Source organism: Ciona intestinalis, chromosome 9, assembly GCF_000224145.3.
Source record: "Ciona intestinalis chromosome 9, KH, whole genome shotgun sequence".
NCBI lineage: Eukaryota > Metazoa > Chordata > Ascidiacea > Phlebobranchia > Cionidae > Ciona > Ciona intestinalis.
In genome coordinates, this window is record NC_020174.2 from 1580702 (window position 1) to 1592682 (window position 11981).

The 11981-nt window shown below is 36.3% G+C and overlaps 2 protein-coding genes across 2 annotated transcripts in view; one reads left to right on the plus strand and one right to left on the minus strand.

Moving 5' to 3' along the window:
* LOC100176208 overlaps positions 1-7030 on the minus strand; it is a 14222-nt gene extending 7192 nt beyond the window's left edge. Inside the window, exons 1-7 of the mRNA XM_002131697.5 lie at positions 6875-7030; positions 6471-6584; positions 4782-4868; positions 4066-4229; positions 3606-3738; positions 3154-3277; positions 2299-2468 (exon numbers count right to left, since the gene is read on the minus strand). Of these exons, the coding sequence (XP_002131733.1) occupies positions 2299-2468; positions 3154-3277; positions 3606-3738; positions 4066-4229; positions 4782-4868; positions 6471-6584; positions 6875-6971 (889 nt within the window). The 5' untranslated portion in view covers positions 6972-7030. The remainder of the gene's footprint in view (positions 1-2298; positions 2469-3153; positions 3278-3605; positions 3739-4065; positions 4230-4781; positions 4869-6470; positions 6585-6874) is intronic.
* A 2486-nt stretch (positions 7031-9516) lies between these two features.
* The window catches only part of LOC100186423 (deleted in malignant brain tumors 1 protein), a 7433-nt gene continuing 4968 nt past the window's right edge, over positions 9517-11981 (plus strand). Inside the window, exons 1-4 of the mRNA XM_002131741.4 lie at positions 9517-9642; positions 9906-10099; positions 10629-10761; positions 10907-10951. Of these exons, the coding sequence (XP_002131777.1) occupies positions 9576-9642; positions 9906-10099; positions 10629-10761; positions 10907-10951 (439 nt within the window). The 5' untranslated portion in view covers positions 9517-9575. The remainder of the gene's footprint in view (positions 9643-9905; positions 10100-10628; positions 10762-10906; positions 10952-11981) is intronic.

Consider the following 11981-nt stretch of genomic DNA (forward strand, 5'->3'; position numbering starts at 1 on the left):
TGCTAATATAAGACTGAGGAGCTACGCTATTAGTAAATTAGAACCAGCAGAGATTGTAATATAATATTTCAAAGTACTGCCCGGTCGAGATTGGATGAAAGCCAAAAAATATTGTTTGTTGGCACCGCACGAGAACCAGAGTTTCATTACGTCACTTTTCACGAGAATAAATTCACATCGATTGCTTCGCTTGTTAGGTGTGGAATGTATGCTACCGCATGCGTCTTCCTTTATTTCCTACGCCGGCGCAGAGCGTAAAAATGTGACGGTCATACACGAAGTTTCGATCTCGTGGTTGGTTGGGCAGTGGGCACATTCCTCCCGATTGTTATATTATGAAACGTCATAATTAATAGTTACGTTGCAATAGGACAAGTGACGTAACAATTGAACGAAAAATTGTTTCAATTCCAAGCGAATGAATGTAATATTGAATGCAACGCGTGTGTGTGCGTCTTAGCACTTTCTGGCTGCGTGCGTGTCTGCGGAAAAGGGGGCTGTCATGACAGCAAAACAGCCCCCCTGGTTGCGCCCCTGCCAACACCGATATTTTTAGGTATTACCGATACTAGGGATGTGCTGAAGTTGTAAAAGCTCGGGTTCGCCGAGCGCGGAGCTTCAACGAAAAGCTCGGCACGAGCCCGAGCACCTATGACGTCATTAAGGAGAAAGGCGTACAAGAATGCGTTCCTATTCAGCCGAAAAGCGTCGCTAATCAAAATAATACAAGGCACGAGGTATGCGGTTAAAAAGACGTCTCGTTTTGTAATTTCCAGTATTGCAAATTGTAAAATTCATATAAAAAATATCTAATTAAAAATTATTTCTAACGGATGCAGCCAGTGTGGCAACCAGCGCGTTCAAAAAGGGTATGTCATGCAGATTTAAAACAACGTTATCTCTGACGCGATATAAACGCTTTAGATATTTGTCTTGCACACTAATCTATTTTACTGCGGTTAATTAGGACTAATATTACATTGTATATATTAAATTAGAAACGTCTTTCTAATAAAAGAAACATTGGTGTAAGTTTTACGCATGTCCATCGTGGATAATGTAACGATTATTTACGTCACAATAACTTTAATAAACCATTACAATTGTTACATTACAAACGAGATTGTTATAAAACAATCGTGTTTTGTTCGCTTCCATACGATCTGTACTTTTTGTATAATCTTTTTTCTGATGATTAGTTTAAATGCAGGTAAATCGCGATTATGTGAATTTTAATTGATGCAAATATAATAGCGAAGAGCGACGCTATCAGTAAATTGGAACCAACAGAGATTGTAATATGATAGTACAAAGTATCGTCCCAGTCTAGCTTGGATAGAAGCCAAAAAAACATTGTTTGTTGGCACCGCACGAGAACCAGAGTTTCATTATGTCAATTTTAACGAGAATAAATTCACAACGATTGCTTCGCTTGTTACGTGTGGAATCTATGCTACCACACGCGTCTCCCTTTATTTCCTAAGCCGATACAGAGCGTAAAAATGTGACGCTCATACAAGATGTTTCGATCTCGTGGTTGGTTGGGCACATTCTTCCCGATTATTATATATTATGAAACGTCATAATTAATAGTTATGTTGTAATAGGGCAAGTAACGTAACAATTGAATGAAAAAATGTTCCAATTCCTAAGGCAAGAATGTAATATTAAATGCAACGCGTGTTTTAGCACTTTCTGTCTGGGTGCGTGTTTGCGGAAATAGGGCCTGTCCCTGTCATGATACAAAACACCCCCCCAGCAGTTTATATTATTCCATTATAAAGATAGGGAAACATTGGGCGCTCGTATAATTCGACACCGGCTGTAATTTGATACCGCAAATTCGCTGACATTGCGATTTGTTACTTGCAAGAGAGCAAATTCACAACGAACGAAAAATAATTAAAGAGAAAGCTACGCTGACTAGTCTCGTTAATTTTTAGCAGCTTCACATTTTTCATTTTTTATACTTTCGCTCTCGCGTGCGACATTATAGCAATAAAATAGGGCTCGGCGCTCGGCCCAGATTTCAGCGCTTGGGCACGAGCTTTTGAGTTGGAGCTCAGCACATCCCCAACCGATACCGATATTTTACAGTTATTTACGGATATCACTATAGTGAAACATACAAAATGACACATATAATGTTGTACTACTCCAGGGTAAGAATGAGGTATGCCATATAGCACATAAATATACCAATACACAATGTGTGACTGGTGTATAAAAAAATACATGTTATATCTTAATAGTGTGTAGCAGCAAGAAATGTACAAAACAATTGAAAATCCAGCATACCTTTTTGAATGTTTTCATAATAAACTTTAATGTACAAATCCCTGTCAGGTCTTGACTGTTCATGGTAAAAACCTGCCGCGTGTAATATCTCATGCATAACTATAGATGCTTTTGAACAACCAATCCCGAGAGAAACATATTGCCGCCATCCAGTTTTGCCAATGAATGAACTAAAATTACAGAGGAAATTTTAAAGCCTCCTATGCAAACAGAGAAAAGTTTTATTGGGTATTAAGCCAACTCTAAAGAAAGTCACAACTTCAAAGGTAGAGTATGCCACTATACCTACCTATTACACAATAGAAGTTAACTTTAATCTTCATCAAATGTTTTTCTTACTTGTAATAAATAAAAACCAGGGTCCCATTACCTTCCACTATAACACTTTATTTGATGTATTTTCTACATCTTTGCAACCCAAACGTGGGTCATTTAGTTTGCATCATTTATATATTCTTCTGGTTAAGTCGTTTAATATATAGGTTTACAAAACGTAGAGTGGCATGTGATTTTAAATTAGGTCCTCAAAGTGTGGCAACTTTGCATTGTTATTGATTATGTAAAAGCCTAGGAGGCATTGCATATAAACGAAAGAATGTAACTTACAATGGTAGCAGCGATGATCCTTGAACTCATTACCCCTGGGTTAGAGGCAGGGGTACTAACTAACTGTGCTACGACGCCGAATATTTATACAACTGTAAGGAATTCTATGTACTAGGTGTCGCGCCTTATGAGTTCTCTGGTTAAGGCTAGGATTGGCCAATTATCTCAACGTGATACATTAATGTCATATTGCCATTAATTGCATTCTGTTTAATGCATTAGTTGATGGATTTTATTGTAAAAACTTACCTACACCCGTTTCCTCTTATGAATAAAATATGGGCCTTCTCTTTTTTGCGTGGCACTAAATCTATACAAGAGTGCCTTGAAAACCAATATGAAGCCTTGTACACAGCTCTGTAATCGCCAGTAGCTGAAAAAGGGGTTTAAAGATTTAAATCCTAAGCTTTTTATTGACAATCATTTTGTCGCTGCATTCTGTCTTCGTTTTAACTATTTTTTATAATTTAATCATTGCTATCATAGTCGAAAGGACAAATATAAGACTGTCATTCTTATAAGAAAAGTGGCAATTAACAGTCACTTAGACATGAAATATTCAATCATTAAAGTTTAATGTTAAGTTACCAGTACATGTCATTGTCAAGTTAGTATATCAATATCAAATTTGGTAATAAGTGTCTTGACACAAACATATAACAGTCCTAATGATGAACTGATAGGATTACAAAACGACTTACTTATTGTAGGATCAAACACGTATGGAATCTGTACGCGACCATTTACCCCCAACTCCCAAAGGGGCGCAGTTGTTTTAATTGTATTCCCAGTAAAAACATCGAAACTACCATTGTCTGGTGGTGCAATGAATCTCTGCATGACAACTAAAGGTTAATCAGGGCAAAGCCACAGTTCACATTTATAAGCCAGTTTAATGCTGTCTGCACTTTTGTAAGCTAAGGCCTTCAAATATTTTAAAGTTAGCAAAATTCCAAATTTAGCATAGCTGGCTAGCTGCAATAGCATAACCCTAAAAGGCTAAAACATTAAAATTACAAAAATAATGCTAACTTTACAACTAACAGACTTTTTGCTTTAGAATAGAAAAACATGTTGAGTAAACAAGATCTACCATACATAACTTTAAACAACATGGTAATATTACTGCTCTTTTGTAAAAATAATAAATGTAAAACTAACATCCAGTGCTCTTTGTATGTTGGCCTCATTAAACATAATGTCCGATTCATATGTTCCATCAGTTGCACACAAACAACTGACTGCACAACCTCCTTCATTCTTATAACCAAGTGGACAAGCATCAGAACATGTTGTGATATCGAACTGACATTTTTTTTTCGCGGCTGAATATAAATACAACAGAGCCTATGTTAAGTTTATTACACATTTAATTACAGTCATGTACTATGAAACTGTAAAAATTTCCGAATCCGGCTTGACTTAGTCTTCATAAAGTTAAAGGATTCTCATATCGAAACAATGGCCAGAATCAATTGCTACGAAATATGCAACAAACAAAATCAAGTCAAACAAACTCAAAACAAAAAGAGTTGTAAATTACGGTGTCAAAGCTGAAGAAGAATTGCATTTGTTGTATATATAACTATCGACTTACAACTAGGGATGTGCTGTAATTCAATAAGGCCAAATTTGCTGTCTTTGCGATTCACTTGCAAGAGAGCAAATTCACAACAAACGAAAAACAATTAAAGAGAAAGCTTCACTGACTAGTCTCTCGCGTGCAAGTTGCAACATAGCAATATCATAGGGCTCGGCGCTCTGAAAATTGGACCGAGCGCCAAGCCTCAAAAATGAAGACGCTTGAGCACAAGCTTTTGAGTTTGGGCTCAGCGCATCCCTAATTACAATTCAGAGACCAGATGTTAATTAGTCACCTTCACATTCATTCACATCAAAAGGAGAAACTTTTTCCCCCTCATTTTTTGCTCTCTGACAGGAATATTCTTCAGATGGGGACATACCTGCAATGTTTATACTTTGTCAGTTTTAACTTTATAGGCTTGTAAACCTAAGGTTTAAAGTAAAACGGAAGTGTCTTCACTAGTGCAATTAACACTGACGATAAATCAAAAACTTTAAAGTTTTGTATAGAAAAAAGTTAACTAAAGATTCAACCTAGTAAAGAGTAAAAGACTCTTTGTATGGTAATACTGCCGCTGGTGACCAGTGAAAATTTTGGTCTCAAAATGTTCCTTACGTCTCCCTGATACTTGCTGTATAATTATTTTAATAAAACTCGGGCGTTAACTTTGAAAATGCGCGAAATCGTGTTTCGTCACTGTATTTTCCACACGGGCCTTCAAATGTTACATTACTATGTTATAGAATGCGTATTACCACCTTTGATTTATACATTACAGATTACGTAATTTGTTAAGTTTTTGGGGAATTTAGGGGTTATGGTTGGGTAAGGGTTAGGGCTTGGGGTTTTCTCTAGTATAAAACAGTGCGAAAAACAAGATTATAACGTGCTGTAACGTACCTAATATGTCACTACTGTGACGTAACATATCGCTAGTGTGACGTAATAAATCGTTAACCTTAAGCAAGTCAGGCGAATTACGGCAACGAAGCACATTTTTGCGCATTTTTAAAGTTAATTTTCGACAGGAACGCCCAACATTTTTCAAAAAAAAATTGCACAACGGGTATCAGGGAGACGCAAGGAACATTTTGAGACCAAAATTTTCACCGGTCACCAGCGGCAGTATCACCATTTGTACAAGTATGCCAGCAGTTATAAAAACATCGGACTATACAAAGAAGAAGGTACACTTTTTCCGCTAGGTCGTTTACTTTTTTTGTTTTATTTTTACCAGCTTTAATTCCCGCACAGTAGAATACTTTTTTTTTCAAGCTTTTTTTGTTTGGTTAGCACGAGTTTGGGGTTGTGGGTTTAAATCTTATGTGTATAAACCGTGAAACTAACTGTTCCCCATAGAATAGAGAAACGAATGTGTCATCGCCTCCTAGCGGAAAAAGTGTACCTTACTTCTTTGTATAGTCCCATGTATTATAAAATACATGGAGCTATACAGAGAAGACGGAAAAATTTTTCCGCTAGGAGGCGATGACACAACACTAACCCCTAACACTAACCCTAACCCCTAACACTAACCCTTAACCGTTTTTACGACCGCACGAGAGTTTACGACCGCACGCAAACCGCTACACCACAGACTCGATGACAGTAAACACAACGAAAGAGCGTATATAACCGACCTAATGTGGGAAATATGTTCTTACTAGTGTTTTATGTATTTAGAAAGGTATTTTTATTATTTAATTAATTTGTTTTACACTTATTAACACTTTGTAGTGCTGTTTTGTTCGTTTTTCCGTATTTTTTAATTTAAATAATTACCGCCTCTAGCGGAAAAAAATTTCCGTCTTCTTTGTATAGTCCCATGTTTATAAAATTGGACCCAAGCCCCCCTTTACCCATGTCTTCTATCAAGACTATCAATATCCTCTAAAATTACTGTGCCAATTTTTCCATTATTAACTGCTTTCATCCATTTACATGATAATATAACGTACACTTTAACGTTTAAAACACTCACCTAATACAATAGCCAGAATGAGAGCTATTACTCCAACAACAAGTATTCCAACCATTGCTATTTTAACAGTAGTTTTATCATCTTTCTTAGTTGGACGTTTTTTAGATCCTTGAACTAAAAAATTGAATGTGGTATAAAATAGTAAACACAAATAAAAAATTATACACACTTATTGTTAACTAGTTTGTGTGTATTTGCTCAGCTGTTAGTGTTTGAGGCTAAACATAAACATAAATTGAATGAATAAAATGCAACTTTATCTCTGTGGCTGAAAAACAACAGTGTATAACACTTCAATACTTCATATACACCTCGTGCCAGTTTAGGAGTTTTCAAGTATGTTACTTTGTTGGTGGTTGTTGTTTTTTGTTTCTAATCAAATATATTACGTAACACAGACTTACCACCCCCGCCAGCTTCTGCCTGCTTGCGATGATGACGAGGTTTTTCCTTTTCCCCAACTTCCGGAGCAGGGCCAGTGCTAACATACAGTTCCTCCATTTTTACAATCGTAAAAAATTATGTCTGAATTTTAAACGATGATCCAAAATTTCCCGCCAAAAATTTGTGAACATAAATATGTTAAATTTAAAAAAAAAAAATTAAACTTAATGCAAAATGTTGAAAAACATAAATAAAATTGGACAGGTTCTGGTAAAAATTGTGTTAACCGTATACATGTCTGGTGATACGTTGTAGCAACTATTATACTACGTGTGTTCTAACTGGCACAAGATTCAAGAACCGCTGCACAGCGATATAAATGTGCTAGGTCACAAAAATACACACGCCAATTCGTTTTCATGTGTAGACATGCTGTCATTTGTACTAGACACAGACTAAAACACAACTGTGCTATATTTAGTAAGTACGAGCACGGATTAAATGGGGCTTCACATAATTAATGGTGTAAGTGACAAAACGAAAATATTTTGGCGGATACGAAACTGCCCTGCAGGTCAAACGTCTGAGAGCAAAACATTTTATCCAACAACAGCTTTATCAAATCTTACTATATATTCATAATATGAGTACCCAGCAGTGTCAATCGTATTTTAAAGAATTCACATCACTCTTTTCAGAGTTGTCAAAATTCGAATATATAATTTGTAAACGGACGATAACAAAAAATAATGTAAACATGGACCATCTTACTCCAACCTATAATGTGTTATGAACACGGAAATTAACTTATTTAATCAAGTACTATGTCTATTTTATTATCAGACGGCTAGTGCATTTTCGTTATAATGTTACAAAGGAGCTGCAATGTTAAATCGAACGCATCAATCATGTGACGTCAAAACATCCGGAGTAACGCTAAGAAGTCATAACGATTGTTAAAATGCTACTCTTAAATTGCTAACTTTCGAAAAACTTTTTTTTCTTATTTTTTTAATGGTTTTATAAAGTCGCCATAACATTTTTTATTTAAATATACAGCTTAAGCAAACGAATTGGTATTATGCTGATCTTGGCTGCAGTGATTTGTTATCAACAAGCTGACATTTAAAGTGAGACTGGAATCCCTATTATTATTTATTGGAATATGCCACGAGATGCTTGTTGGTCATTTATATACCGGTATATAGTAGCAGTAGGGTATAACACTGAAAACCTAATGAAAACGCCACGGATATAAAATTATACATACGAGTATATTAATGTTTATATGAATAAATAAATGTATAGTTGGGTTGGGAAAGACGGGAAACCTTTAGCACAAAATGTTCAAACATCCCGATTGTGTTTCAAACAATAATAACGTTATTGTCGTGAGGATGCGATTTTATAACTCTTTGAATGTTCTTTGTTTACTTTCAAACGGGACAAGAAAATAAAATGAAAAGGTGTCCCATTCTCTCCCACCTTACTATATATTATTTGAATGAATAAATAAAGCAACTTCATCTATGCTCGAGTGGCTGGAAAATGACAGGGAATTTATCATCTGTGTATTATAGGCAGGCGCACTATCCAACTGTGCCACGCCGCCGAATTTTTTATATTCTTTGTCTCGTATCGCATGTATCAACTCAACATATGGCGCTTACGTTACCCTGTCATCATATGATTAAGTGTGGTTGCATCATACTATGGAAGTCTGTTAAAAGCTTGCGTGCATGATGCGGCAAAAACATGTTTGGGAAACCCCATGTATCTACTCGCCCTTAATAGACTATATGTATGTTCGAGTGATACCTATAAATATGAGTCAAATCAAACTAAATGGTTGAGAAATGATGAGACACCTATTTATTCAACTTTTTCATCGCACTCAAAGAATTATAAAACCGTATCTTCATGACTCCCATAGACAAAGTTACATTTAAAACAGAACACACGCGAGAAAAAAGGTTTATTAATTTATCATTCAATTAACGAAAAGCAGAATTTTGGTTTCTAAGTATTACTTTTTAAAGTCGTGTCACGGAAAAACTATAGTTTGATAAACTTAGCAATCGCAAACACGACTTTCCACTTTGAATGAAAGCTGGTCACGCTGATATGCGGATATGAAAACCTCAGTCCGTTATAAAACTCCCAAAAGCATTAATTTGGAACGTTTTATTTTAAAACATAAATGTCAAAATAATTAATTAACAACGCTGCTTTTTTGTTGACTGGATACAAACATATACTTGTTTAAACGTTCTTTGTTTACTTCCCAATAGGACGGTAATGAAGAAGGGGCATTTTAAAATATATTGAAGAAGGGCAATTTACCCTAAACTAATATATTGCAGCTTATTGAAGCAAAACATTATTGTCATTTATTGTGTCCATTTCAACCCATGGTGGTTAATATTTTTTTAGAAGTTTTATAAAAGGACAGATACTTGCTGTGGCGTAATATGAATAAATGAAATAAAAATATTTCAATTCAATCACGAATTTACCACATATATCATCTTGAACACATCAATCATGTGATGTCGTTACATCCGGAGCGACGCGAAGAAGTCATAACGATTGTAGCTTCATACAATAATTCGCGTTCTGTTGAAGTGAACTTATGGACAAGGACATCTTGTTTTGTTGGTTTTATAAAGTTGCTGTAATTTTTATATTTGCTTGTTTTATTAGTTTATTTAAATTAAGAAAATGAATTGGTTAAGTAGTACGCTGATTTTCGTCGGTTTGGTTTATTATCAACTAGCTGATGGCCAAAGTAAGATTAAAGGCTAAATATTTTAAATTTTATTGCATAGGCCTACGGGATAAATTATAAACTTTCATTCATGTGTTGCTACATTTAAATACCTAGCGCAAATTGAAGGCAAAATCAAAAACGTTGTTAAGCGTTATAAATAAAATGTAATACATGACTCAGATGACTGTAACTATAACTCTAGGTGTTTGGATGATAGCCAAATAAATTTGGCCTGAATCTTTTTATCCCCCCTATAAGATATTTCTAACATTTCTGTGCAGCGTATACGTGCAGTAGACCGTCAAGGTTGATCGCAACAAACCAAACGCAACTTCTAAAATCTCCTGGTCGGTCTAGCAACATCAACTACCCGAATAATTTGCGTTGTATTTGGAACATAACTGCCCCACCTGGTATGCTGGTTCGCTTTACTGTACAGACTTTAAGAACGGAAAGGTGTTGCGACTATTTACAAGTAAGTACAGTGTGTTATACGTCGTTAAATCTGGCACAGCAAATAATAAATCCGTGTATGTAAAAATGCATATGCTTTAAAAGTAGTGCCGTGGCTTGGTAGCTAGAGAACTCGCAACGCAACCAAACGATACTTTCGCGTGGCCTCTTGCTACTGAACCATTGTTCTTGGCTAAGACCGGTTGCTGTTCCAACCCAGCGATCAATATTGAGTTGTTTAATTGGACAGCCATAACACGCAGGCATAAAGTTGCATGTGGCCAATAAGACACGCGTGATTTACAACTCCCCGGTCATTACTGATATAGACAACCGCGTTTGATCAACCCGTAGACGTAAATTATTTATAAGTGCATTTTACCTGCTGCTACACAACCACAAATGGCGACTAAAAACTGCTTTGTCGGTTAATTTCGGTTTGTTTTTGATCGAGCTTATTTTGCTAATGTAGTAAGGTGGTTTATTAATGTTATATTGTTATGTTAATTATTTTAATACGTACTTACTCATTAGAGCTTTGCTGTCTTTAGGTTAGGTGGGATAATAGTGTGGTGCGTCTTCGTGACAGAAGATCAAACATAACGTTCGTGAGCAATGCCATTAATCTTTTTTTCCGAACGGACGGATCTGTAAGATTGTGGGGGTTTGTTGCAAACTACATAAGTAAGCATGAACGTGTTGCGTAAAACTATCGAAAAAAGTTGCTTAAATTTCTGCCCCGTAAACCGGTATACTGAAGTTACATCTTACATAAGGGCATTTTATATCATGTAAACATGCTAACGTCATTTTATTTTTATTATTACAGTTGTCAACTCCACAGTCGGCTCATACACAACCCCCCCTACCACAAGTAAGTGTCACATAGATGTGGGCAGGTAATAACATAGATACCTAAACATACATCTATGATTATAATAGCAAGGTCTATGTGGATTTCTCTTGTATCAACCATAGCGTGTCAGCAATTCGTTGTGTCTATGTCAAGTGTCATGGGTCATTATATTCAAGTTTGAACCACTCACTGACCGCCCCTGTAGCAAAATGATTATGTATGTAATGTAACTTACTTTATCCTCGCGTGGCCAGAAAACGACAGTCGTTATAACATGGGTGTTCATACACCTCGTGCCAGCATATGAGTTACCATGTGTGTTACTTTGTGGGTGATTATTTTTTGGAATTTTTTAATTTTTTTAAAGTATTGCTGATATTTGGACAACCCATTAGAGACCACTGGGTTGGTGCAATTGTCGTTAAGTGTCTTATAGCCCCCACTGAATATACAAGATCGCTGGTTGGGTTATATGACTCCGTGCTGATCCGACTCCATATACAGGCTTCAGCGGGGTGCTATATCTACTGTAGTACTAATTGCTTTTATAACCAGAAACCAAACAGTTCATGATATCTTGCTATGTTTTATTCCTTTTTCTGGTATACAAGTACACGATACGGTATCGGGCAAAAGCTTACTTGACGGCTGGGCAAAGGCTCGGAAGAGCCCGCCATGAACCTAGACTGACCTCGAGGTCTCAGTGCCGATAGTGGTTTCTCGTTATTAGTTATTGTGTTAGGGAAAAGGCGAATTATATAGCGGACAGAATCACGTGACAGCAGTGTGACGTCATGCGATAAAAGGGAATCGATTTGGGCCTGTCATCGGCTGAACGGGATATCATTAACCTCGTTCAACGGGGGGTTTGTTTTCATGGAAAAGTCTCTCATGAGATAAGTCGTATCCGCACTGTTGGCATTGATTAATTAAGTATTGGGATTGGGTTATGTGACGTCACTTTAGGCGTCGAGTTGCAACAATACCTCCCTTTCGGCAATGAGAAATTGATATGTGGGTCTCATGTAACCGAATACATTGTTGAAAC